We start from the raw sequence: 23,205 nt of genomic DNA, 5'->3' as shown, positions 1-23,205 counted from the left end.
TAAAGAAATGTTATTAGGGAATATAAGGCCTGGAGCAGTATCCATAGGTGTAGGAGCCACATCCACAAGTCTGAACCAATTCTGTATTGGCAGGTTTTGCAGTGATATGAGGATCCTAAACTGTTTTGCACAGATAGAATCAGGAGACTGAGCTTTCATGCTTGATAATTTGTCACGGTTGAATGACGATTAACTCTGGTGTTGGGTCTGTTTTCCCGCTGATGTGTTTCTCCTTTCCTTTTTCCACCGTCTACTTCACCCCATCCTGTTGTCCTTAGAGATGTGACCCCAACCTTACCCTAAACCGAAGCAGTTATCTCTATAACTCTCTATCTAGAGCTATGCTGCTATCTATAACCTAACCATAGGAAACACTTTTTAAAGTTGGAATAGACAAAGATGTCCTTGTGTCAAAGATGACCTTTTAAAATACATGTGCCATGTGTGAGGGAAAACAACTTTCCACCTTACAAAAAGGTGGGACAAAGGGAAAGAAAACATCTAATATATATATTCCAACATGCATTGCCTCCAGAGTCTCTCTGTGCACTTTACTAACAGCTTCATATTCAGCTCTGTATTATGATATTGACCCCATATTATTTCTAAAAGGTCACGTGTTTTGGTAGTGACGGCACGGACAGGTTGCCTGTAGAGCCCCCACACCTCACCTGTCAGTATTCGGTCAACACGTCACTCTGTTGACCCCCCCCCGTGATAGAATTTGAGTGGTCACAGATTTCCGTGTTACACCGGCGCACGTGCATGCCGCTCAGCATTTCCCGCATCCCTCACCCGCCGGCAGATCTGAGCCTGAACCCTAAATGAGTGACTTCGCTTGGATGCGGTCGCCTCTGTTGAGCTGTCACTCTCCGGTGACCAGATGACTCTGGAGGCTGGTTTTGTTGTTGCTCTGACGTCAGTGCGAGCAACAATGAAGCTGACAACATAGCGTATAAAAGCCGGTTTGAAGACTGACGCTCCAAGATCCAAGGTCCTGCTCTCTACCGGGTTTACATCAGACTCCCGCACGAAGGTGGGTTGAGGGGGAGATCAAGATGCACTCTCTCAGGTTCACATCCATCGTCTTACTACAGCTGACTTTCGGCGTTGTGCTGCTGCATGGTAAGATCTTAGATGGTTGCGTAAAGTAGCCTGTTAAAAACTTTGGATCCACTTTTAAATGTGTGTTAAATAGAATAAGGAAGGAGCAGAGAGGATGCTTCATGGCAGGTGTCTCCATCCACCTGCACGGGCTCTTTCTGAGGAATGAGAGAGAGACTCTGGATATTGGATTCATACAAATTGTTTTCAGTTTATTTTTGTTTTATGTATTCTATGATCTATTTCCCTGTTGTAATTGCACGTCTGATTATTATTATATATTTTAAATATGCAGTGGAACACTTTTTTTCTGTCTGTTTTAGGTGCCAAATGGACCTACACTGGTAAGTCTGTAAATATTTTATCACAGTTCCTCACAGTTGTAGATCATAAGAAGTTTAGATAGATGTATATATACATATTTTTAGGTCCAGCTTTCATTTTTGGTGCAGTTGAAATCCCAGTCCATGTGCACTTGTTCGTCTTGGTCACATTATAGGTATTCTACCCATAAATAAGCATGAACTAATTGAGTGTTTGATGCAGCTCTCTAATAGTCAATAACAGAGACAGAGACAATATTATTGTTGTTTTGCCCCCACAGCAGTGCTTGTGAAAAAGAGGCGACAAAAGCATCTTATGCACTGCTTTTTGATTGGGGGGGCGGCCCTCTGTTGCCCCTCTGTTGCCCCTCTGTGACCCCCTCACAGTCAACTATCATGTCACCTCATGTAATTGTAGAGTTCATTACAGACTGCAAGTACAACATTTCATAAGTGGCTGACTGCCTTTGCCTTATGCCTTAAGGTCCATATGCAGGGACTTCTTGTACCGTATCTCTTACATAAACTGTGCTCAGAGCATGACCTCTTGTCATTGTGTCATTGCTACTCAAAAGTCTGTTGCATTCAGGGACCAAACATTGAAACCAGTAAGTAGGAAGCTGCAGCATTTCTATGTAATATAATTTTTTCTTGGAAAAGCACTTCTGACTGCTCAAACTCACTGTCCTCTTTAAAAAAAAAATGACTTTATGGTGTCTCTGCAAATTCATTCACACAGACACATCAAGGATGAATAAAAAAAGACCTATTTTCTCTGCACAGTAATTTATGGTCAAATAATTGTAGTTAGAGGACATTACTGTTTTCTTGCTTAATTCAGACCTCAGAGAAAGGCGGATCCACACTGTTTTTATTATAGCAGTGGCTTGGCATTAATTGGAGCAAACAGTCCTTTGTAGATACACATATGTACACATATGCTCATCCTCTACCTGTGGGCATTTAGAAAGCTGATGCAACACCTGGACACATAGTGGAATGTTAGGAGAGTTTTAAATTTATGTTTCAGTGCAGGGAATACTTTAAGCAAAAATACCTCAGTGATTCAACCTCTGCTGTTTAGAGTCATGTAAACATAAATACTTAGAATACAGGAATAGATACAACAATCATGTAACCACAGACCTTCTTAATGATAACACATTAACTAGCAGTCACAAGTTTGTGATGACTACTGAGGAAAAGAGTTGATGTAATGATGATATATAAAAAAAAACCCTCTGGCCTCCTCCCAAGTGCAGCGTGGTGGATTTCATCCTCACTTACAGTCAAACTCTCAAGAGGCCTTGTCATAGTAGTCAGTAGTCCGGAGAGCTGGTAGCACTTTCTGTTGACGGGGGCACGGCTGAGTCATACGCTTTATCTCCACCTCAACTCTCCACTCTCTGGCAAAGGACAAACAGTGAAACTTAACATGGGAGTAAAATAAATACCCTTGATGTTGTAATTTTCTCACCCAGCTCTGCTGTTGTTCAAAAGTTTACTCTGCAGAGAGCCTCGTATAAATCTGCTAATTTAACATTCCTTTTACATAGAAAAGGCCCCATATTTAAGAAATTACCCACAGTCATGTATGTTCTACCAAAGACTGCCAAGGGGCCACCAAAGGCCACTGAAGGCCATTATTAAAGGGCAGGCTGTGTCTAATTAAAACAGTAAATGAAGTGGACACTGAGTAATTATAGCCATAAGAGTAAGTTTCTTTCTTATTATAGGGAGTGTTTGCCTAGATTGAACTCGGAGTTTTGCTTCAAACAAGTATTCAGTGATTTCACAGCTTCACTTGATGCCTCTTGGCATGTCTCGTACAATCAATCCATTTGGGAACTGACAGGCTGGTTGGGGGCAGACTTCATGCTGCGTCATTCATATTTAACCACGGTCAGCTGGCGTATGGTGAATGGTGGGTTTTTAGATAAATTAGTGGTAAATATGCAGAAGAGATGAGAGCACTGTGCCTTTCATGGCGTTTTCTATTCCGCTACAGTTATTGCTATTTCAGATTTGTTAGGGTCCATTCACTGCTAACTATTAGCCTCACTTATAATGAGGATCATGTTTGAATAGCTCACTGTGGATGATTACACTTCAGTCAACACACTGAATGAAAATGTCAGAAATCAAGAACTTCCTGATTTTTCTTGTCAGTCAGTTTAGTATTACTGTTTTACTTCAGTTTCAAAGCCCATTGTTCCCCATTGCCTTTGCAGAAGTGCCATAGAGAGACACTCTCGTGCAGCTTAGGTCCCTTTGTAAACTGCATGACTTTATTTGCAAATGTGGCCATTTTTCGCTGTCCTGTGCTTTATAGAAACCTCTCATTTGGAGAGAGACAGCGTTCTCACTGGCTCTCCCCGCAAACAACAGCCTGGTTCTCACTCTCACTGCTTTAGAAAGGGCCAAGAGTGAAGCCACGGGCCTCACCCATGCCGCCTTGTATGTAGATAATAATACTTCACTTTGATTACAGATAAAATGTTCAGTAGTCCAGGACAAAGCCTGGCCCTCCTTGGAGCCATCCCCTATTCAGTATCACACTCGGGGCATGTATCACTGGTGAGGTGAAATACATGACTTATACTTTACTGTGTGTTTTACCACTGTATATTAACATTGTGAAAATTACATTTGGGCTACATCAAGTAGCAGTCATGTCTCAATGGTGTTTCAAGGTTATGATATACATTGATGCTGTTTTAGGGCCAGATGGACAGCACCACTGGTCCAAGAATTATCCATACTGTGGTGGAGCTTTCCAGTCTCCAATAGACATCACGTCAGAGCTGCTGAGGTTCGACCCAACTCTACGTCCGATTGAGGTTCAAAACTACAACCTGTCGCCCTATGAGCATCTCACTCTTGGAAATAATGGTCATTCTGGTGAGTGTAAATCATCAGTGTTACCCACAAAACATGTAATAATATACAGCACTTAATGTAGTAATGTGTACTTTAAACCTCATGTCATCACAGGTAACAAAACTGCTTGTCAAACTAAGCAAGTATTGAGCAACACTGTGTTTTGTTTGGCTGGGGATCTAGAAGTTCTTCAAATCAAAGTGACACAATAGCCAACGTATTCATTAGAGATGACCCCCACATGAACGTGGAGGAGTCTGTTCTCACTGTAGAGACCTAATTTCTGGGTCAACCTAAAGAAAATGATAGGAGGATCTTCTTTCTACATCTGCCACAGCAATTTTCCATAATCTCTCTCTTATTATCTTAACTGTCCTTTTAACCAAAGAAAGAGCTCCATGTTTAGTCTGGGAAAATATGAGCAGAGATTAGTCATCTGCTCTGCTTCTGCGTCTTAACAAAAGAACCAAGTTGAAGTTTAATGTTTGATATCTACTTATAACGTAGTCTTAAATTTAACTGTTAAATACAGCAATCAGAGCATACATAACCATGCCCCTGTGCCACAGCAAAAAGTATTTGGATGACTTCGGCAGATGAATATGATTATTCATTCTGTCATCTGCTTTGAGATAGAACAGTCGAAGTCAGAGAAGGTAAACTAAAAAGTATGTTGCAGAATCAGTCAGATTAGTTTTGTACATGTTACTTAAAAGAGCAATGTAGAAATTGCAGCATATCTGGAATTTCAGTGACAGCCGTCACATAGCTGAATATACAGTAGGTGTAATGTCTACCATGCGTTGGTGATGATTCAATTGCTATAATATCTGTGCAGGTAAACTGTTAGCCACTGACAGACTGCGAAAACAAGACCACGATGCTTATGCATGTGTGCCTGATGGGCCCCAACACCACAAGCTGAGTGGCATCATCAACGTGACGTGTGTCTGAAATAAGCTGACAAAGGTCTTCCACTTGTAAACAGTCGTCATACACACATGTGGAAAGCGCCCTACGTCACTCCACCATAAAGCATCTTAAACATAGCTGCTGTACATCGCCTTTACAAAAGCATTCTGACAGCACAGAACGGGGTGTGCTGACATTCTCAGTTTAGATAAAGTTAGAGTTGATGACTCCTTTTGTGTCAACTGAGCTAACCCCTTCCCTGCCCTTTTATGTGTCCTGGTGTTTCACTTCTTTTGATCCACAGTGCAAATCTCCCTGCCCTCTAAGATGCACATCTCCAGCCTGCCCAATCACTACACTGCAGCTCAACTTCATTTCCACTGGGGCTCTGCCAGCAGACCTGCTGGCTCTGAACACATGGTGAACAGTAGGCAGTACGCAGCGGAGGTAAACGAAGCAAACAGCTCTTTTTTACTACCCTCTACTGAGGTAAAAGACAGTGGTGGAAAGTGACTAGTAGTTAATACATGTACTGTGCAGATGTAAAACAGTTTATCCACCTTGACAACATTAAAATGCTGTTTACAAATTAATTCACAGTGAGGATAATATACAATATACATACGTTATGATGCATATAACACTCTGAATGAGAACATTTTGTTGATAACACTTACAAATGCTTCTACTGCATGAATGACATTTCAAATGCAGCACTTCTACTTATAATGGAGTATTTTTATAGTGTGGTATTGCTATTTTTACATGAGTATAAGATCAAAATATTTCTTCCACCACTGGTAAAAAAGTTAATGAATGGTTAGTTGCCTGCATTTGAGGTTAGCTCAGTCCATTCATTTAAATCTCGCTTATCTGCAGCATCAGGCGACAGCATCTCTGGCTCCAGACAAGTGATTTAATACTTTATGACTTAAACGTGTGACATTTGACTGGCAGAGAAATCGAAGCCACTGACACACTCCAGGCCTTACAGACACTGCTTAAGCGTAAGGAACTCTAAAAAGCTCTGCATCTGCATATTACTGTTCCAGTTTCTTGACACTGTGGCAGACATTCAGTTACCCGTCAGACAGTGCCAGAGAATGCTTATTGTGCATCTTCCGCTTAATTGTGTAATCATCTGTAAAGTACAATTGAAGGCTTGTATAAAACATATTCTAATTAAAGACGCGTAGATGTTTTTAACAATAAACAAGTTGTGAGTCTTTAAAACCTTGACCACTGAGATTATATAGAGTTAAACTCACAGTTGTTTTGTTTTGTTTTGTTTTTAAATAAATTGTCCCTTTACCGATCAAACTAACATGTTTTATCATGTGTTGCACACATTAAAAGGCAAAAACATAATTTCAGTCACCCTCAGAATGTATAGTATGTCAGTGTCAGTCAGAGTCAGTTTTTGAAGGGTTTAGGGGATTAGAGTACCAGACTATTATATGGTTTGGTTTTCCACCACCTCTGGAAAGGAGTGGCTGTCTGCGCTATTTAATGTGTCAAACCCTGTGAGCAGTTTTCACACACCAGTTTGCTCTTTTCACTTTGTTTCTTGAAGTAAAGCAGAAGATTTGACCGTAATGTCTCAAGTTAAGAGTCTCTTTTATGAACTCTATTATAAACAAAAATAGGAGTCTTTTTTATATACTTTGGTATCATCTGAATTACAGTGAGTGGACGCTGTAATGGTTACAACCTGTGTGCTTTTATGTGACCATGTGCCAGCTGCAGCAGAGCCACATATAAGGTGCTGTGGTTTGACCTGAGTTTCTGAGTGGACACGTCGAGCGCATGCATCTTTTCAAGTCTCCCCAGACTACAGAACCACAGTTCCCTGATGACATGTTGTTATTGAGGGATAGAGTGATGGGAAGTTGAACTTCTCCCAAAAATAGTGCAAATGTCTACCTTAATGCCCAAGACAGAACAAAAACCATAAATAAAATCTTGTCATGTTTGACTGGAATGACCAACATGTCTTTGTGTCGCACCGAAAACACAATACCGTCACCAAAACAACTGATGGTCTGGATGTATGTGCTATAACAGACACCCACTGTAATAAATCTCCTGTGTTTCTCGTGTGCTTTTGTCATAGACTTTCACGAATATTACATCCTCTGAACACCGCAAGTTATTTCCAATCCGTGCTTAGAAAACAACAGTGACAACAGTTAGCTGTAAATTTGTTTTTACATAGAGGAAATTTAAAAGAAATCTAAAGAGATGAGATGGTATAAAGATGCAATCTGTCATCTCTCGTGCATGCTTCCTGAAACTACGCTGCATTGGGTCACACACAAAAAAAATGTATAAACATACCACATTTAACAGTAAAAAATATTTGAAATGTTTTCTTACATCATCCCTGCGGTCCTGTTGATAGATTAATTTGTAGCTTTGCTAAGATATAATTTTATACCTATTTTTCTTCAGGTGCGCTTCTTATGGTCTTCACATATTTATCCAGTGGTCCCCCAAACAGTTTTGTCACTTGTTGTCATGTGTCGTTAATCTGTTGCCTCACACTACCCTTTCAACAGAGAAATTACAGAGATAAAGTACCATATTACTCATACTGGAAGGACCTTATTTTATACTATCTGTTGTAGCATTTTACATTCCAATATCCAAAACAAACAGTTATTTTCCAATATTTCCCAAAAACATCTGAGTGATCTACATCAAATGATCCACACTCACTCAACAGATCTGATTTATTTTCACAGATGCATGTGGTACACTTCAATTCAGACAAGTACCCCAATATGTCCTCAGCTATAGACAAATCTGATGGCCTGGCGGTGCTGGGTGTCCTAATTGAGGTGAGACATTGCAGAGTTTGTTGTGGGGGGGCAGTGACCTGTGGATATCTGTGGGCAGAACTATCTAACTTAATGTTTTCTGTACAGATTGGTGAGTTCAATCCTACCTTTGAACAGTTTCTAAAGTTCCTCAATGGGATCAAATACAGAGGTAAGTTTAAAGCTGTGTTTTTCCTGTAACGTCTTTTTGTAGTTTGGCCACAGTCATTTTAAGTTTCACAACTTTATTTATTTAACCTGCAGGTCAGAAAGTACAGGTGCCCGGTTTCAACATTAGAGCGCTGCTGCCTGCACGTTTGGATGAGTATTACCGCTATGACGGGTCTCTGACAACTCCTCCGTGCTATCCTAGTGTGCTGTGGACGGTGTTCAGGAATCACGTAACAATATCTCGCAAACAGGTGCTTAATCAATTAAAGTTATAAGCCACTGAGAGAAACGTATTTAATTAATGTTAAATAGGTTTTTCAGATGTCTTAATATTCAGTCCCTTATATTTAAACTTAACTGGTTTGGAAAAACCTCTGTGCTTTTGTTTTGTTGTGTCTTCCCAGTTTCTGGCCCTGGCAACAACCCTCTACTCCTCCCATGCCCAGGACTCAGCCCCTGTGCCACTGAATGGCAACTTCAGGAAACCGCAGCCGGCCGACAGCCGAGTTGTCCTGGTATCTTTTAAGGAGGGTAAGTATGGCCTTTAAAATGGGCTTGCTTTATTGTTGGAGCATGAGTGCAAAGGTCACATAAACAACATAACCGCTGCGCTGCTTTAAAAACGGCTAGAGGACAGGTTTGGATGATGTGCGGGCATTTTTGTCTTTCGCAAAGCACAGGGCTGTCACTGTGGGCTTTGGCTTGTGTGTATCACCTGCTTGTGGTTGAGCTTGTATGTTGGTGTCATTCTCAATTATCTTTAAAGTTGATTGACTTTGATGATCTTGTTGGAAAGTAGGCCATCCTTTCAGACACAACAAATTAACTGTCCCTCTGACATACTGAGAATGTCTGCAGCCCTTAAATTTGTCTTTAAAGGCTTACTTTTATGTGGTTGACTGGTTTACCACACTGTATGGTATTTAGGTTCATATAGTGCAGTACTAATGTGCATGTTTTCTTCATTCCAAGCTTCACTCTCAGAGCTATGCTTTTCTAATGGCACGTATTTTGACATGGCAGTACGGATTCTTCTGCTTTCATGAGCAGCATTTAGAAGGTGATGGCTTGTGCTTTTAGTTTATCACCACAGGCAGTGCTGTTGCATGCTGGGCGTGAAGGCCCAATGTCATTCCAATGTCATTCCCATGGTTTGGGACATTTAACAAGCTGCGATCGGCTCTGTGTCTGGTGCAGGCAGAGGACTGCACAACACTCTCACAGTTGCATCTCCGCTCACGAGGAAGCAAGTTGTTCAGCAGCTGCTGGTTGGCGACCTAGCAGACCTGGCTGATGAAGGGCTCTATCAGCTCTTACCAAGTGGCTTAGAGAAGCTCCACGCTGGCAAGAAGAAAGACCTCAAGAACCACAAGAGTGAGGCTCTGGCCAAGCTCAAGCAACAAATGCTGAATCCATTCCTGAAGAAGAAGAGCCAGATCAACCAGTCTGTGGGAAAGTTAGGGCTTTCTGAAGATGCACTCTGCTACGTCTCACTGGAGCAGAGAGTTTCCCATCAGCTCAAACAGTCCCACACTGAGAACCAGCTGGTTCCCGCTCTTAGAGATGCAGTATTCCCCGAGCTCAACCTCAAGAGCTACCTGGACTGTAAGTCAGATTTAGCCCTCCCCACTATCAGACAGATTATCCGTGGACGGCCGACAGATGAGGCGTTAGAGCTGGATCGCTCTCTGACAAAAGCCTTGATGAATCAAAAGAAGACTCCCACAGCAAGCAAGCACAGTGTGCCAATGACAAACTATGGTAGTCTCTCCCCTGCCACTGTTCCCAGGAAACCGAACAGCCAGGGCTATCCGCATCCCTGGCTTCTGCCAATGGAGTGGGAAGACTAGAGAGATTCCTGACATAGTTGAGACTCACATTATGTCACTTTGTGTAGCAGACATCAGTTGTGGGTCCAACGATGAAAGACTAATTTTCAAGCCACGCCCTCTGACCAATGTTTCTCACAAATGTATTTAATGTTTAAATTATTCTTTCCAGTATGTGCACATAATTATAGTTTCTATCAGAAAAAGACTGTAGTATGAATTGATGTAATGTAGGTATTGTTTTTTGCAAACTTACTCATATTCATAACCCTTCATGTTATACTGTGTGCCAAGTTCAGTTCTATAGGATGGTAATTATGGAGCTAACTAGTAATTATTGTTTCGCACAATATAGAGATGCAGCTAAACCAAAAGAATTTGCAAGAGCTTCAGCGCTTTAATGTAATGTTCCTTTCTTCTCTGACAATTTGTACGTCTGTTCAAATTACCATTTACACTAAGTAAGGAAACAGCTACTGTACAGCACATAGGGAACCTTTTTTTTCAATAAAAGCATTATACTTGAATCATACATGGCAGATTTCTTCCATACTGCATTTGCACCTTTCACTATATGAACTTATAAAACTTGTTTTATTGCTTAAAATTTCTGTACAATTATCTTCTATAGCTATACTGCAGAGTATGTAAAGCATGTAATGTTTTGAGCTGCTCATTTCTGAACAAAAGCAGGGGTCTGGATGGAAGAAGCTGTTTGTGGTGTACATCCATGTCATAGAGGTGTGCTGTGTTGTGGAGCATAAATGATTTTTGAGAAAAAGCTCAACAACAGAAAATATAACCAGATCCAGGAATGACATAGGATGGATTATATGGCTGAGAGGTTTACTCATATCATGTTAAATGATGCTGTAAGTTGACCGTCAAACAGCAGAATATGGAGATAAAATGGCCTTAAAATACATCTGCTAGTTCATCACTGTCAGCTTGTGTCATGAAAAGGCTTGTTTCTCTTATAAAAGATCTTTAAGGCATGATTTGGTTGTTTTCTTTATCTGTCATGAAACCCCCTCAAAATTTCAACGCTTTCTCCTCAAAGGGTACCTTATATGTGGCATCTGTACCTCTGTGAATTTCATTTTTACCTTCTTTTCTCTGTTTCTCTTTGCTACTCAGCTGATCTATCTTGGATGAACACCGGTATGTTGTACATTTTCTACATTTACACTTTGCCCTTTTGTCATACTTCATCTCACACTTAGGGATCCTCCCTTTGTGGCCCACAGACATCTATCACCTCTTGTAGAGTTTTAACAAATAAGCAACATAATAATTAAAATGACCTTTTCTCAATCTAAATTTAATTAATTCAGCCAGTTGATAAGGGAAAAGAAGAACTACCCAAACACCAAAATCATTGTTTTGAATTAAAAGTGTAGCAATTACCAAACTAATCCATTACTGGAATAAATATAGAATGTATAATAAGTGGAGAATGTAACAAAATAACAAATATTTCTTTTACTATTAAAACTACACCTTAACAAGTGATTGTTTTATTTCTTTTCATTTACAATAATTTATTTACCTTTTCAAAACCACACAGACATACTGTATATCTGTACAGTATACAAGCCCACACACCAAATGAACCAGTTATCACATAATCCTTTCTGCTTCTGTTGCCCCATGCTCTGCAGGTTTACTGGTTCCCATTCTGGTGGGCTCTGCAGTGGGACTTGTTCTCATTGTCTCTTTAATATGCTGTCTCTTAAGGCAAAAAAGGTAAGCAATGGGCAAAAACAATAAAAGAAGACCTCAGATGTGCTTGCTGAAATCATGCACTGTAAAGACTTGAGATTTGGGATAAGAAGTTGTGGATTTTATGTTTGTCTGGCTCAAACCTGGTGTGTCTCACACTTTCTGACAGTGTCTGTATGTCTGAATCTCCCAAAAGATGAGGTTGAGAAGGCTGAACATATTTTCGTGGGCAAATTTGGAGCTTCCATAAACTGATTTTAGAGGGTGAGATATAAATATATATAAATTGGACAATTGCAGAGAGGGTATTTCAGGAGAACGGTTAACCTTAATTGAACCATACATCTATGGTTTACAAAAGGAATGATGGCATTTACAGGGGTTGTGTCCTCATTAGTTGGGATTTTGGGGAATGTAGACTCACTTGTGCCACTCTTAGTCATCCATGACAGTGTGATGTGTAAATTATGAGCCCATTTTGTATAGCTGTGGTTTTCTATAAAAACAAAAACGAGGAACCCTGGGGAATATTTTTTTGAGTTTGCATTGCTGTGTAATTAGAAGAGATTTCTTTTATGGTATGTAGTTAAGAATACATTTGAGAACCAATTAATTTGAGAAAAAAAGCTTTTTGGAGAAAGTGTAATAGTTACAGTGACTCATACATACACTGTATGTATACTCGGGGTGTATTTGTGCGTAGTTTGCTAGGAAAGTGATTGTTTGGTTCTTTTACGAACCATTTAACAACTCAACAAATAAGATGGTGCACCTGCTAATCTTTTCAGGTTGTAGTATGGGAAGAACTTAATCTATAGAGGAATCTTTGATGTTATAATCATAAATAACTTCTGCAGACAGGAGGAAACACATTTGGAGAGAATGAAAAAAAATCTACAATGTCCACATATAAAACTTCAGTTGGTTAACTGTTTAAATAAAACTGAAACTGTAGGAAACTAACACAAAAAAGACTTAGTGACAATGGTGAGAAAGAACTGAAAATAATCAATAATTCAAAAAAGAATATTAAAAATAGATTTCATCTGTGTTACAAAGATTTTTAATGATGAAATTGACAAACCTTAAATGTGTTCATATCACTTATTTCTGTGGGTAAATGTCTTCTGCTTTCAAAAATCTATCTGTAGAAGAGAAAAAAATAAGAGAGGGGAAGCGGTAGCAGCACCCAGTCACACTCCAGACGTGCACTTTGAAGCTCTCTCTTCACTGGTGGATATCACTTCCAGTCTTTCATTTTTTTTAAATGCTAATGATGCAAGATCCGCTTTTGGAGGTGAAAGGCTGAGTGACAGCTTCGTCACAGATGGGTTGGTTGCCGGCTTTCTGCATTAAATAGTGTCAATGTTCCTCCTTTCTTCAAGTGTTGAATGATGTGTCCCTACAGCAAAATATTAGCATCTGCAGCTCTCTGTTTAGACATGTCTAATCTCATGTGCAAAGGGAATAGGCAGATGTAGTGGGAAATATGCATAAATTAAGTTGTGGGAGGGAGAAAAAGTAAGCCTTAGCTTTAAATCACCTCAACATCTTGCTCATATATCAGGGAACTAAATAACAAACATTATCTTGATGGCAAAATAAACCTGAGCAAGAGGTAATTGACAGAACACGAAATGAACTGACAGATGATAAACCTCATTTAGGAATGCAAATTGCATGTATTCATAGATTCAATACAATTCTGAATAGCCTATTGTTCTTTCCTTTCTTAGATCTGCTGCTGAACAAGACAAAGGCAAAGGTGCCGGATACAACATTGGAGAAAGAGACGAGTATGGCTCAAGGGTATAGCTCATCTCCCATGACCTTGTCTCAAAGGAACTCAGTTGACCCCTGTCCTTTCGCACCACTCATACTGTATTTGTGAAATTGTCCTGTGGGTCAGTTCGGACGTTTGTGGAGACATGCGAGGTTTAAGTAGATCACATGATGACGTTTGCATGCAGCTCCGGGGTTCTGGGAAGCACTCTTTTTTTCTCAAGCCACAGACTGGACTTCCTTTGCTGTGTTGTGGCCAGCAGAACATGATAGGCCTCCATGCTGGATGTTTTAAAAGGTTGGTTTATGCTGCATATCCTTAGAAAGAGAAGAACATCTGTCCTCTCTAATCCCCCTTTATTTATCTGACACGATGTGGTCAGTGTCTTAAGGAGAGCTCCAGAAGGCTTCCAGGCAAAACACAGTAAGGCCAGAGCTGAACTGGTGAGAATCTCAGGTCAAGTTGGACTGTGGCACCCATTCCCTTGGGCTGCCCAGGCGTGGTGGAAAGCCCAACCACAGACCAAACAATAGGGGGACAGGAGTTGACAGACATCCCTGATGGTAGGGTGGCCTGAGAGGGATGGGCTATACCACATTTCCACGAACCCTGTAGTTAGAGCTGCTCTATGGATTTTATAATAAAAGGCCACTCAACTGCGTACAAACACAGAAACACACTGCTCCTTCCCTGTGAATAATGCTGAGAGGAGAGGAAAAAAAGGCTTTTGTATTTTCAGGCTGCATGTGGGCTGACCCCTAACCCCTGTCCACCAGTCCGGTCACAAGACTAACTCCCCAGCACTCCTGAGAGCCTCTCACTGTAGCCTGCGAAGTTAACCACAGGATCGTTGGAGAGTTATCATATCATCACGTTGTCCCCGCAGGGTTTCCCTTGATCATTTGATCACGTTTTCTGTCCTTATGATATCAATACATTTCTCTTAGATCATTATGGATGTTCCAGGGTTTATGTTCAGTGTATTTGCATGCTTATGGCGCATAAGATGACACTTTTACTGTAAGCCCACAAACATTAGATACTTTACACTGATTTAACAAGCCACCTGATAAAATGAGGAAATCACTGAATTGTAAAGGAAATAAAAGAGTGACTGTTTTCCCACAACAGAACTTTATGGTGGTGCATTGATGACTGCAACAGTGTTAGTTACCACTCTTCCAACACAACCTGCTCATTGCTGCTTGTGGCCTCAATTCACTGCTGATATCCAGTGGCCACATTAACAAAAAAAAGTGCCACTCGACTGTTTTGTGAATTTTATTTGTGCCATAGTATTTTTCTGTTTTACTTTATGGATGTACTTTGTGTATAATAAGTGTAAATAACCAAAAAACTGCTGCCTCAATAAAAAATAAAATAAAAACGTGTGTTTTTCAATAAAAATTCATTGTCATTGCAATTTTTTTCATTGTATTTTGTAATTATCACTGACTTAAAGGTCTAATGCGCTTACTTTTACCAGTGAATCATGCTATCAGTGACCTCTTTTGACCTTTAATATCTATTCTCTAACCCCCCTGAAAAAATGAATAAGGTCCCCTGATTCACATGATTTCACCAGTTCTTTCTGTTAAATGCAATAAGATATCCACTGGTGGTACTTGCACAGTTTACCTGCCCTTTCTAACCTCTAGATGAAGGAAAACATTTTCACATCGTTGCCCAGATCTTGACAGTGCTGCCATCTAGCGGCTAGTTACTTTAAGTTCAACAACAAAACGTTTTACTTCCGGGTCTTGTCTGAAGATTTTAGGTTGTAGTGTTTGGTTTGAGTGCTCGCCGTTGTGCAAATCTGCTGGTGCGTGTGTGTGTGTTAGTTTGGGGATGTATCACCAGCCTGTGCTGAAGAACAGGCGCACTCTCCTCGAGAGGGCAGAGAAATTTATCTCTGATATTTATTTCACAGACTGCAATCTGAGAGGACGGTAAGGCACACAGCTGCACTGACGTTGACTAAACTGAACTCAACGATGATGCACAATTGACCATTTCTTGTGCTACTTTCTGCAGATACAACTAATATCAAATTCATACGTATCAAGAAAATCACAATTGCACATCACGCTACTCACAGTGTTTCTGTGTAGATTTGTAGATCATTGCCAGTTGGACACAAGATAGTGTAGAAAAAAGAATCTCTATAGGGAGTAACTTATTATACTAAATAGTAAATGAATGCTGACCTTATCATATTTAATGCTATGTTTTCAAGGCTCTAAAATGAATGACCCTATGCCATTATAAAAAAAAAAAGTCCATGTCTTATACAGGCTCTGTAGTTTATGTGTATGTATCTGCAAATGCACATCGATCTGATCTGGTCAGAGCATTATATGAAAAGTAAACAGAGTTTGTAATCTGAACTTGGGGTTCAACATTAGAGGTATTGTGAAGCCTTTGTTCTTAGAGATCTTTAGCTATATAAATAAGTTTGACTGTGCTTTATGACTGGTTATTCTCTGCAGACTCTATGGAGACTCTTGTCCGCTGGTATCCCTCACCTCCTTCTTGTCCCCTAAACGGATCACATTTGCAGAAGCTTCCAAGCAGAACTTTGCACCTTATCGCATTGGCGATACCTTTGGACCAACGTAAGTAACACTGAGTGATTTTATTACCCTTATAATCTTTTATTCCCTCAAATTTTGGCGCTTATCCAAGCTTGGTGCTTACACAAGGTGGTGGACCTGCTGGTTTAAGGTGACCCTGAAAATCCCTGAGTCCTGGAGGGGGAAAGAGGTTCATCTTCTGTGGGAAAGTGATGGAGAAGCAATGGTGTGGAGAGATGGACAGCCGGTTCAGGTAATGTAGCAGCAGATTAAAGTGCCAAAAATCTTTATTTTACTTTATCCATGTGTAAGCATATTGTATGGACTTGCAGGGCCTGACTAAAGAGGGAGAAAAGACGAGTTACATCTTATCTGACTGTCTGAAAGATGAGGAGCCGCACAGGTCAGTTATGTAACAGATGAATTCAGTGTTGCTTCTGCAACCAGCTTAGCTTATTGAACACTTGGGCACCTCTCATCTAAACTTTTTCTCTTTCTTTAGTGACACCCTTTATGTGGAGATGGCCTGTAATGGGCTTTTCGGAGCTGGTCAAGGTTCCATGATTGCAGCTCCAGACCCGAACAAGAAGTTTTCCTTACAGAGAGCTGAGCTAGTGGTATTTAACCGCAATGTAAGGGAGCTGCTGACTGATTTTGAGATGCTTATCGACATTGTGAAGGTATTGTCACACAAAACAACACATGACGTCAAGGTCATTTTTTGGAGAATGGAAGTTCAGTTAAAGCAAACATAATGTTCCTTTTCCTTCTTCGTAGGAACTAGGCGAGGGAGAGCAGCGAGGCTACCAGGCGCTCTTCACTGTGAATGAGATGGTCAACCTCTGTGACCCCGCTAATTCCAGCTCTTTCTCCAAAGTTCACAATCTGGCTCAGAAGTTCTTCAACCAGCGGAACGGAGAGAGCCAACACACTGTCCATGCAATGGGTCACTGCCACATAGACTCAGGTGTCCATACTTATTAGAGCTGAGAATTAAATCATAATGCTGTTTTGGTGCTGACTGAAATGTGTCTGTAGCACGTACTATCAAAAACTGTCACTAAAAACTCTCCTGTTACTTATTCTTGAATTAGGTATTTACTGCTTTAAATTGTAATTCTGCCAATTTGAGACACTTATATTTAGGCTAAATTCTCATAATGGCTGCTTGTGTTTACATTTTAAAAACATTTTAGAACTGTGTGCTCTTTTGTTTAATGAAAAAGGAGAGGGAAAAACAGGTATTTAAAAAGTGCTGTTTTGGTATTTACTCAGGTATCAAATATTCTTCCATACACCCTTATAAGTGTAGTGAAAAACAAATAGTAAAATGCACATAAAATCTTGCAATATTGTTATTTGTTTTTTTGTTTTATTTCAAATGAATTAACTTTTTTATGACTTTTTATCCATAGCTTGGCTATGGCCCTATGAGGAGACCATTCGCAAATGTGGCCGAAGTTGGGTGACAGTAATCCGTTTAATGGAAAGGAACCCAGAGTTTGTGTTCACTTGCTCTCAGGTAATTCCTCACTAGTACAGTTTTACATGAGCCATAAAGGTTCTACAAATCTGAGCAGTCCTGTACAGTTTACACGTTTTTGTTTTTTGTCCAGGCCCAGCAATTCCAGTGGGTGAAGAGCTGGTACCCAGGACTGTTCTCCCAGATCCAGCATTATGTGAAGAAAGGCCAGTTCATTCCAGTTGGAGGAACGTGGGTCGAAATGGTAAAACTGATCTCTGAAATATGAGATTTATTCAGCTGTGTTACTTGGCCTGCTGTCATTCAGCCCTTTTTACATACATCATGTTCTAATGACATGTTTGCCTATCAGGATGGTAATCTGCCTTCAGGCGAGTCCATGGTCAGGCAGTTCCTGGAGGGCCAGCGCTTCTTCAACCAAGAGTTTGGGGTCCACTGCAAAGAGGTGGGGATTCATTATACATGTCTAACCTCCATATGAAATCTGTGCTACCTCTGTGGCCACTTTTTCCTTACGAGCACATAATATGTAAATATTTTCTCTTTCCTTTTTAGTTCTGGCTTCCGGATACATTTGGCTACTCTGCCCAGCTTCCTCAGATAATGCAGAGTTGTGGTATTTCCAACTTTTTGACACAGAAGCTGAGCTGGAACCTGGTCAACACCTTTCCTGTAAGTAAGTCAGCAGCACAGTAGCTCAAAGAAAGTTAAAAAGGTTTTGATTTTCAGTTTTGATTTGTTTCTCCAAGCACAACACATTTTTCTGGGAAGGTCTGGACGGATCCAAGGTTTTAACACACTTCCCACCAGGGAATTCCTATGAAATGAAAGGCAAGATTGAAGATGTGAGTTTTGTTTCTTGTACTCCTACTATGATAAATACTGAGTCTGTTAAGAAAATATTTACTTAAAAGTTTTTCTCTCCCCACAGCTTGTGAGAACAGTGAAGAATAACAAAGACAAAGGCAGAGCTAACCACAGTGCGGCACTGTTTGGTTTTGGTGATGGCGGGGGCGGGCCTACGCAGCTGATGCTAGACAGACTGCGTCGGGTTCAGGACACTGATGGGCTTCCAAAGTCAGTCCTGATCAAACACTTGCTTAGCACTCATCAGCTACAATGACCGAGCCCAGACTGAGCTGGAAACACTTCCCACAGATTAGTCAATAGTTTTTTACTGGGCGGACTTCTTGTTAAGGCTGGCAGCGTGTCAGCACGTAGGCAGTGGACCACACCAGGATTTTTAAAGGATATGAGTGTTATCTGATGTCACATATAATGTCATCATGACATCGTTTTACAATACTACAATGATGTTTTAGTCAGAATTATTAACAAAGGTGTAACCACAGATGACATTCCTCACTCCCTGCTCCCATCCTTTTGTGCTTCTCAGAGTCCAGACATCTAGTCCTGACCAGCTTTTCTCTCGGCTTCAGTCTGACTCAGCCTTGCTGTGCACTTGGAGCGGAGAGCTGTTTTTGGAACTACACAATGGCACATACACCACACAGGCACAGGTAGAATAAAACCGTTTACAGGCCTCAATATAATATAAAATCATACTTCCTGAAACGAAATTTAAAGGATTCCTCTGAGAAAAAGTACAAGTACACAAATGGGATAGAACAAGAATAGTGCAAGTGTTTAACACTCGGCTTGACTGGGAAATAGTGTAGATCATTTACATGCTGCATTGTTACCATTTACCAGTCTTACTTACAGACTTGATTCTACATATATTTCTAAAAATATTTTTAAAATATGAATCATAAATATATTTAAGTAATAGAGCATGCAAATTTACTACTAGCACCTTACAAAATAAGACTCTCCACACCACAAAAGAGAAACGAAATGAAATAAGAGGGTCATATTTCAAGCTTGCTTTGTCATTTCCAGATCAAACGTGGGAACCGCCAGTGTGAGACCCTCCTTCATGATGTGGAGATCGCCAGCAGCTTGGCACTGTGCCAGGACAGGACATTCAAGTATCCTGTGAAAAAACTGCAGGAGCTATGGAGGTTCAGACACACCCATTACCATTAAAGTTTGATGATGAGAGTAAATAAATAGATGCTCTCTGTTACTTTATCAAAATAGTTTGATTTTTATTTTCTTTCCAGGCTGCTCCTTCTGAACCAGTTTCATGATGTGATCCCTGGCAGCTGTATAGAGATGGTTGTGGAGGATGCACTGCGGTATTATGAAGGTACAGTTTTCATGACAGCAGGTGTTTATTAAAATCAGAGCCGTGTTGATATATAGTTTTCCAAAATTAAAAAGTACACCATAATGTGTCTCAGACATCCGCACTGATGGTACTGCACTACTGCATGATGCATTCGGAGCCCTGGGGTCAAAAGGAAACAGTGCTGGTGTGTTCAACTCTCTGCCATGGGAGCGCCATGAGGTCATTGAGACTAAACATGGTTTTGGTAAGCCTTATCTTGATACGTTAGATACTTACAATAATTATGTTGCTGCCCTCTAAATTACACCTTCGTATCTGACGCTGTGTGGTATCTGTGTTACTCCAGTTCTGGTGAGAGTTCCCAGTGTCGGTTTATCTCCTGTCAAAGACACGCAGCCTGTGACTCCGGTCTCTGTCACAGTTCAGGTGCATATATTAAGTATAGAGAGCATTTAATTGATTCAGTTCTATTGTGATTTAATTTTAACTACCTAGCCGCTGTGTAACATTACAGGCTGATGGCACCATCCTCATGGAGAACGGGATTTTACGGACTGTCGTGAACAAAGATGGCACTTTGGCGTCACTGTGTTTGATCAATGCAAACAGGTACTGCAAAACCACATGAAACATCTGTATCTGCTACAACATAAACATGAATAAATTAACACGTTTCACCCTTTGTTGATCTCAGAGAAGCCATCTATGACGGCTGTCATGGGAACCAGTTTGTCATGTTTGATGATGTCCCACTGTACTGGGATGCTTGGGATGTCATGGACTACCATCTTCAGACGAGGTGTCAGTCTCTTACTCTTGCATCTATCTTCAGAGTATTTTCAGGTATTCTAGATATGAAAACAATGTATTTATCCTACAGGAAGCCGGTGCTGGAGGTGGTGCAGCCTGCTCACGTGGTGTCCTCAGGTGGGCTGAGAGGCAGTGTGGACTTCACCCTCAGAATCAGTGATAAAAGCACAGTCACGCAGGAGATTATCATGGATGCCATGTGCCCTTACATCAAATTTAACACAGAGGTAACAACATAAATGATATCTGAAGAAATCTAGGGACAAATTCTAAACCAAAAAAATACCCAATGTTGCATCCTGCACTTTCAGGTGAAGTGGGCAGAGTCACACAGGTTGCTCAAGGTGGAATTCCCTGTGCGAGTGCACAGCCCCAATGCTACATATGAGATCCAGTTTGGCCATCTGCAGAGACCCACACACAGGAACACTTCATGGGACTGGGCCAGATTTGAGGTACAAGCACTGTGTGGTGGAATCAAGTGAATGAGCAGGTTACATTTTTATCCTAAAGTACACTGATCCCCACAAGTATTTTGACACCTAGCGTGAAGGAATTTATTAAGTTGACCCTAAGTTTTAGATTTACACTGAAGGATAGCACAGGCCACTATAGCTCATCCCTTATCTGGAGGTAGTGTGCAGCTGCACTCTCTCCCATCCGTGACAGGAGGCCTTGATTGATAGTACATGCTCAGAGATAACAACATACAAGAAAGCAAACAACACACGAGCGTCATTTAGTCTGAGAAAGAATAGATTAGAGTTAAATTTAGGGTAGAGATGTCCTTGGAGTGGGAAGACAGTGGTACAGAGAGTTAGATTTCCATCACACCTAGTGCTCTGTTTTGGACCTGCACACCTAAATTGAAGTACAACAGATGTCAGCGATGCTATGAATGAAAGTAACGCTGTTGTAGTGTCTTCACTATTTTTCACCATGGTTTCTCTCTCAGGTTTGGGGTCACAAGTGGGCCGACCTGTCAGAGCACAACTTTGGAGTTGCACTGCTGAATGACTGCAAATATGGCTACTCAGTCCACAAGAACACGATGACGCTGTCCCTGTGAGGTTTCCCCAATGTTAATACACAACAGGTCTAGAAACCCTCACACCAAGTTTAAATAACCTGTGCATCTAACAGTAGATTTCTTTGTCTTAGACTGAGAGCACCTAAGGCCCCAGATGCCAACGCTGACATGGGGATTCACCATTTCACCTATGCGATCATGCCACACTCAGGTTTAACTCTTTTTTTTTTCCTAAATTAAAATGTAAAACTGATTTCAGTGTTATCAATATAACACATATCTAAAATGATACTTTGTTTTGTACAGGATCCTTCCAAGATGCCTCAGTAATCCAGTGCGCCTACAACCTGAATTTCCCTCTGAGGTTAATTCAGTGCTCTCCTGACACTGTGCCCTGGAGTGCTTTTTCCGTCAGCAGCGAGGCAGTCATCCTCGAGACAGTTAAACAGGTATCAAATGAACGCAAAGCTTGACTTAGCTTGACTTAATCCACTTAGCCCATTAAGCGTTATTTCCCCTATTTACCTTAACAGGCTGAAGAGCAGAAGGGGGCACTTGTGGTCCGGCTCTATGAGTCACATGGGAGTTCTGTGACTGCAACTCTCCACACCACCCTTCCTGTGAGGGAAGCCTTTCAGTAAGTATTTCTATTTATAGTTTGAATTACTGTCTGGTATATATTATGTTGTATTGTTTCCCACAAACAAAACCTTGTTTCTCCCCCCTTTCAGTTGTGACCTCTTGGAGAGACAGGACCCCACCCAACCAGCAGACATTACATCACAGGGACTGACTCTGAAATTCAGTCCCTTTCAAATTGTGTCTCTTCTCCTTATTCTGTGACTGGAATACTAATTAAATGCATGTGTGATGCAGAAAATTGGTAGGAATCAAGAATTTGGACAATATTATGACAGTCCAATGAAGACATTGTTCCTCCAGGTGGAATCTAGTTGACCTTTTGATACCAAATGATTTGAGGTACACATTGTTGCAAAGTGCCAACAACAATGGAATTACTGGGCTTTAAATAAAACACTTCCAGAAGTTCTGTGGAAATGTGTTTTATTAAAAATATATTTGATAGTATAAAAGCATAAAAACAGTCCCATACAGTGATGCCCTACCCCAGTTTTTTCACAATTTCTATTTGCTGTTGAGTCTGGTCACTCTGCAACTCCTCCTCTGTGAACCTGCAATAAGGAGGACTATTAGATTATTATCTTTCAAAAATTCCCCCACTGAAGTTGTTTCGTTTTGAAAGAACAGCAACAGTTCACCTGAGGTTGGCTCTGCACTACTGCTCTTCCTCCGATCTCCGGCTGGTCTCTTTGCACGCTGAGGTGTGTTTACTTGCTGGGTATTTTCCTTCTTTCTTCTCTTAGATCCGGCTTCTTTCTTACATATACCCTCCCTTTTCTTTGGTGTTTTCAACATGGTTTCCTGTTTGACCACTTTTTTCTTTTTTGAGCTTTCAGGGCGACTCACGGCCAACTATTGAAATCAGGCTGGTGTTAGGAAACGTGTCTGTAGGGTTTATTACAGGCAAAGCAACTAAAAAAGAATTAATCT

General features: G+C 40.7%; 2 protein-coding genes and 1 long non-coding RNA gene across 4 annotated transcripts; 2 read left to right on the top strand and 1 right to left on the bottom strand.

The window, feature by feature from the left end:
* The first annotated feature begins 764 nt into the window (after positions 1–764).
* ca12 (carbonic anhydrase XII) lies at positions 765–10,570 on the top strand. 2 transcript variants are annotated; one of them, XM_018680933.2, is made up of 9 exons: positions 765–1,125; positions 1,428–1,448; positions 4,149–4,328; positions 5,524–5,666; positions 7,964–8,059; positions 8,147–8,210; positions 8,303–8,460; positions 8,614–8,740; positions 9,407–10,570. In XM_018680933.2, the coding sequence occupies exons 1-9, from the start codon at positions 1,059–1,061 to the stop codon at positions 10,057–10,059; spliced, it is 1,509 nt and encodes a 502-aa protein (XP_018536449.1). In that variant the 5' UTR covers positions 765–1,058; the 3' UTR covers positions 10,060–10,570. The 2 variants fall into 2 exon arrangements, with proteins under 2 accessions (XP_018536449.1, XP_050929488.1); XM_051073531.1 differs by lacking the exons at positions 765–1,125; positions 1,428–1,448 and adding an exon at positions 3,201–4,004.
* A 4,732-nt stretch (positions 10,571–15,302) lies between these two features.
* man2c1 (mannosidase, alpha, class 2C, member 1) lies at positions 15,303–22,680 on the top strand. Its single transcript, XM_018680951.2, has 26 exons — positions 15,303–15,492; positions 16,033–16,158; positions 16,246–16,369; positions 16,449–16,519; positions 16,619–16,796; positions 16,894–17,083; positions 17,532–17,638; positions 17,733–17,843; positions 17,952–18,044; positions 18,155–18,271; positions 18,349–18,444; positions 18,531–18,676; positions 18,996–19,119; positions 19,502–19,623; positions 19,726–19,811; positions 19,906–20,037; positions 20,140–20,219; positions 20,308–20,402; positions 20,488–20,592; positions 20,674–20,830; positions 20,915–21,058; positions 21,559–21,668; positions 21,765–21,844; positions 21,940–22,082; positions 22,167–22,270; positions 22,365–22,680. Exons 1-26 carry the CDS (start codon positions 15,392–15,394, stop codon positions 22,474–22,476), a joined length of 3,054 nt encoding a protein of 1,017 aa, XP_018536467.1. The 5' UTR covers positions 15,303–15,391; the 3' UTR covers positions 22,477–22,680.
* Position 22,681: 1 nt separating this feature from the next.
* Positions 22,682–22,957, bottom strand: LOC127142878 (uncharacterized). The gene is made up of 2 exons (XR_007813970.1): positions 22,914–22,957; positions 22,682–22,826 (listed from the first exon to the last, which is right to left on the bottom strand). It is a non-coding gene; the product is annotated as an uncharacterized LOC127142878 (long non-coding RNA).
* Positions 22,958–23,205: the final 248 nt, after the last annotated feature.

The sequence above is a fragment of the Lates calcarifer genome, linkage group LG10, assembly GCF_001640805.2.
Source record: "Lates calcarifer isolate ASB-BC8 linkage group LG10, TLL_Latcal_v3, whole genome shotgun sequence".
In the NCBI taxonomy this organism is placed as follows: Eukaryota; Metazoa; Chordata; class Actinopteri; family Centropomidae; genus Lates; species Lates calcarifer.
Note: the sequence above shows the minus strand (reverse complement) of the source record. Positions and strands in the feature narration are given on the sequence as shown.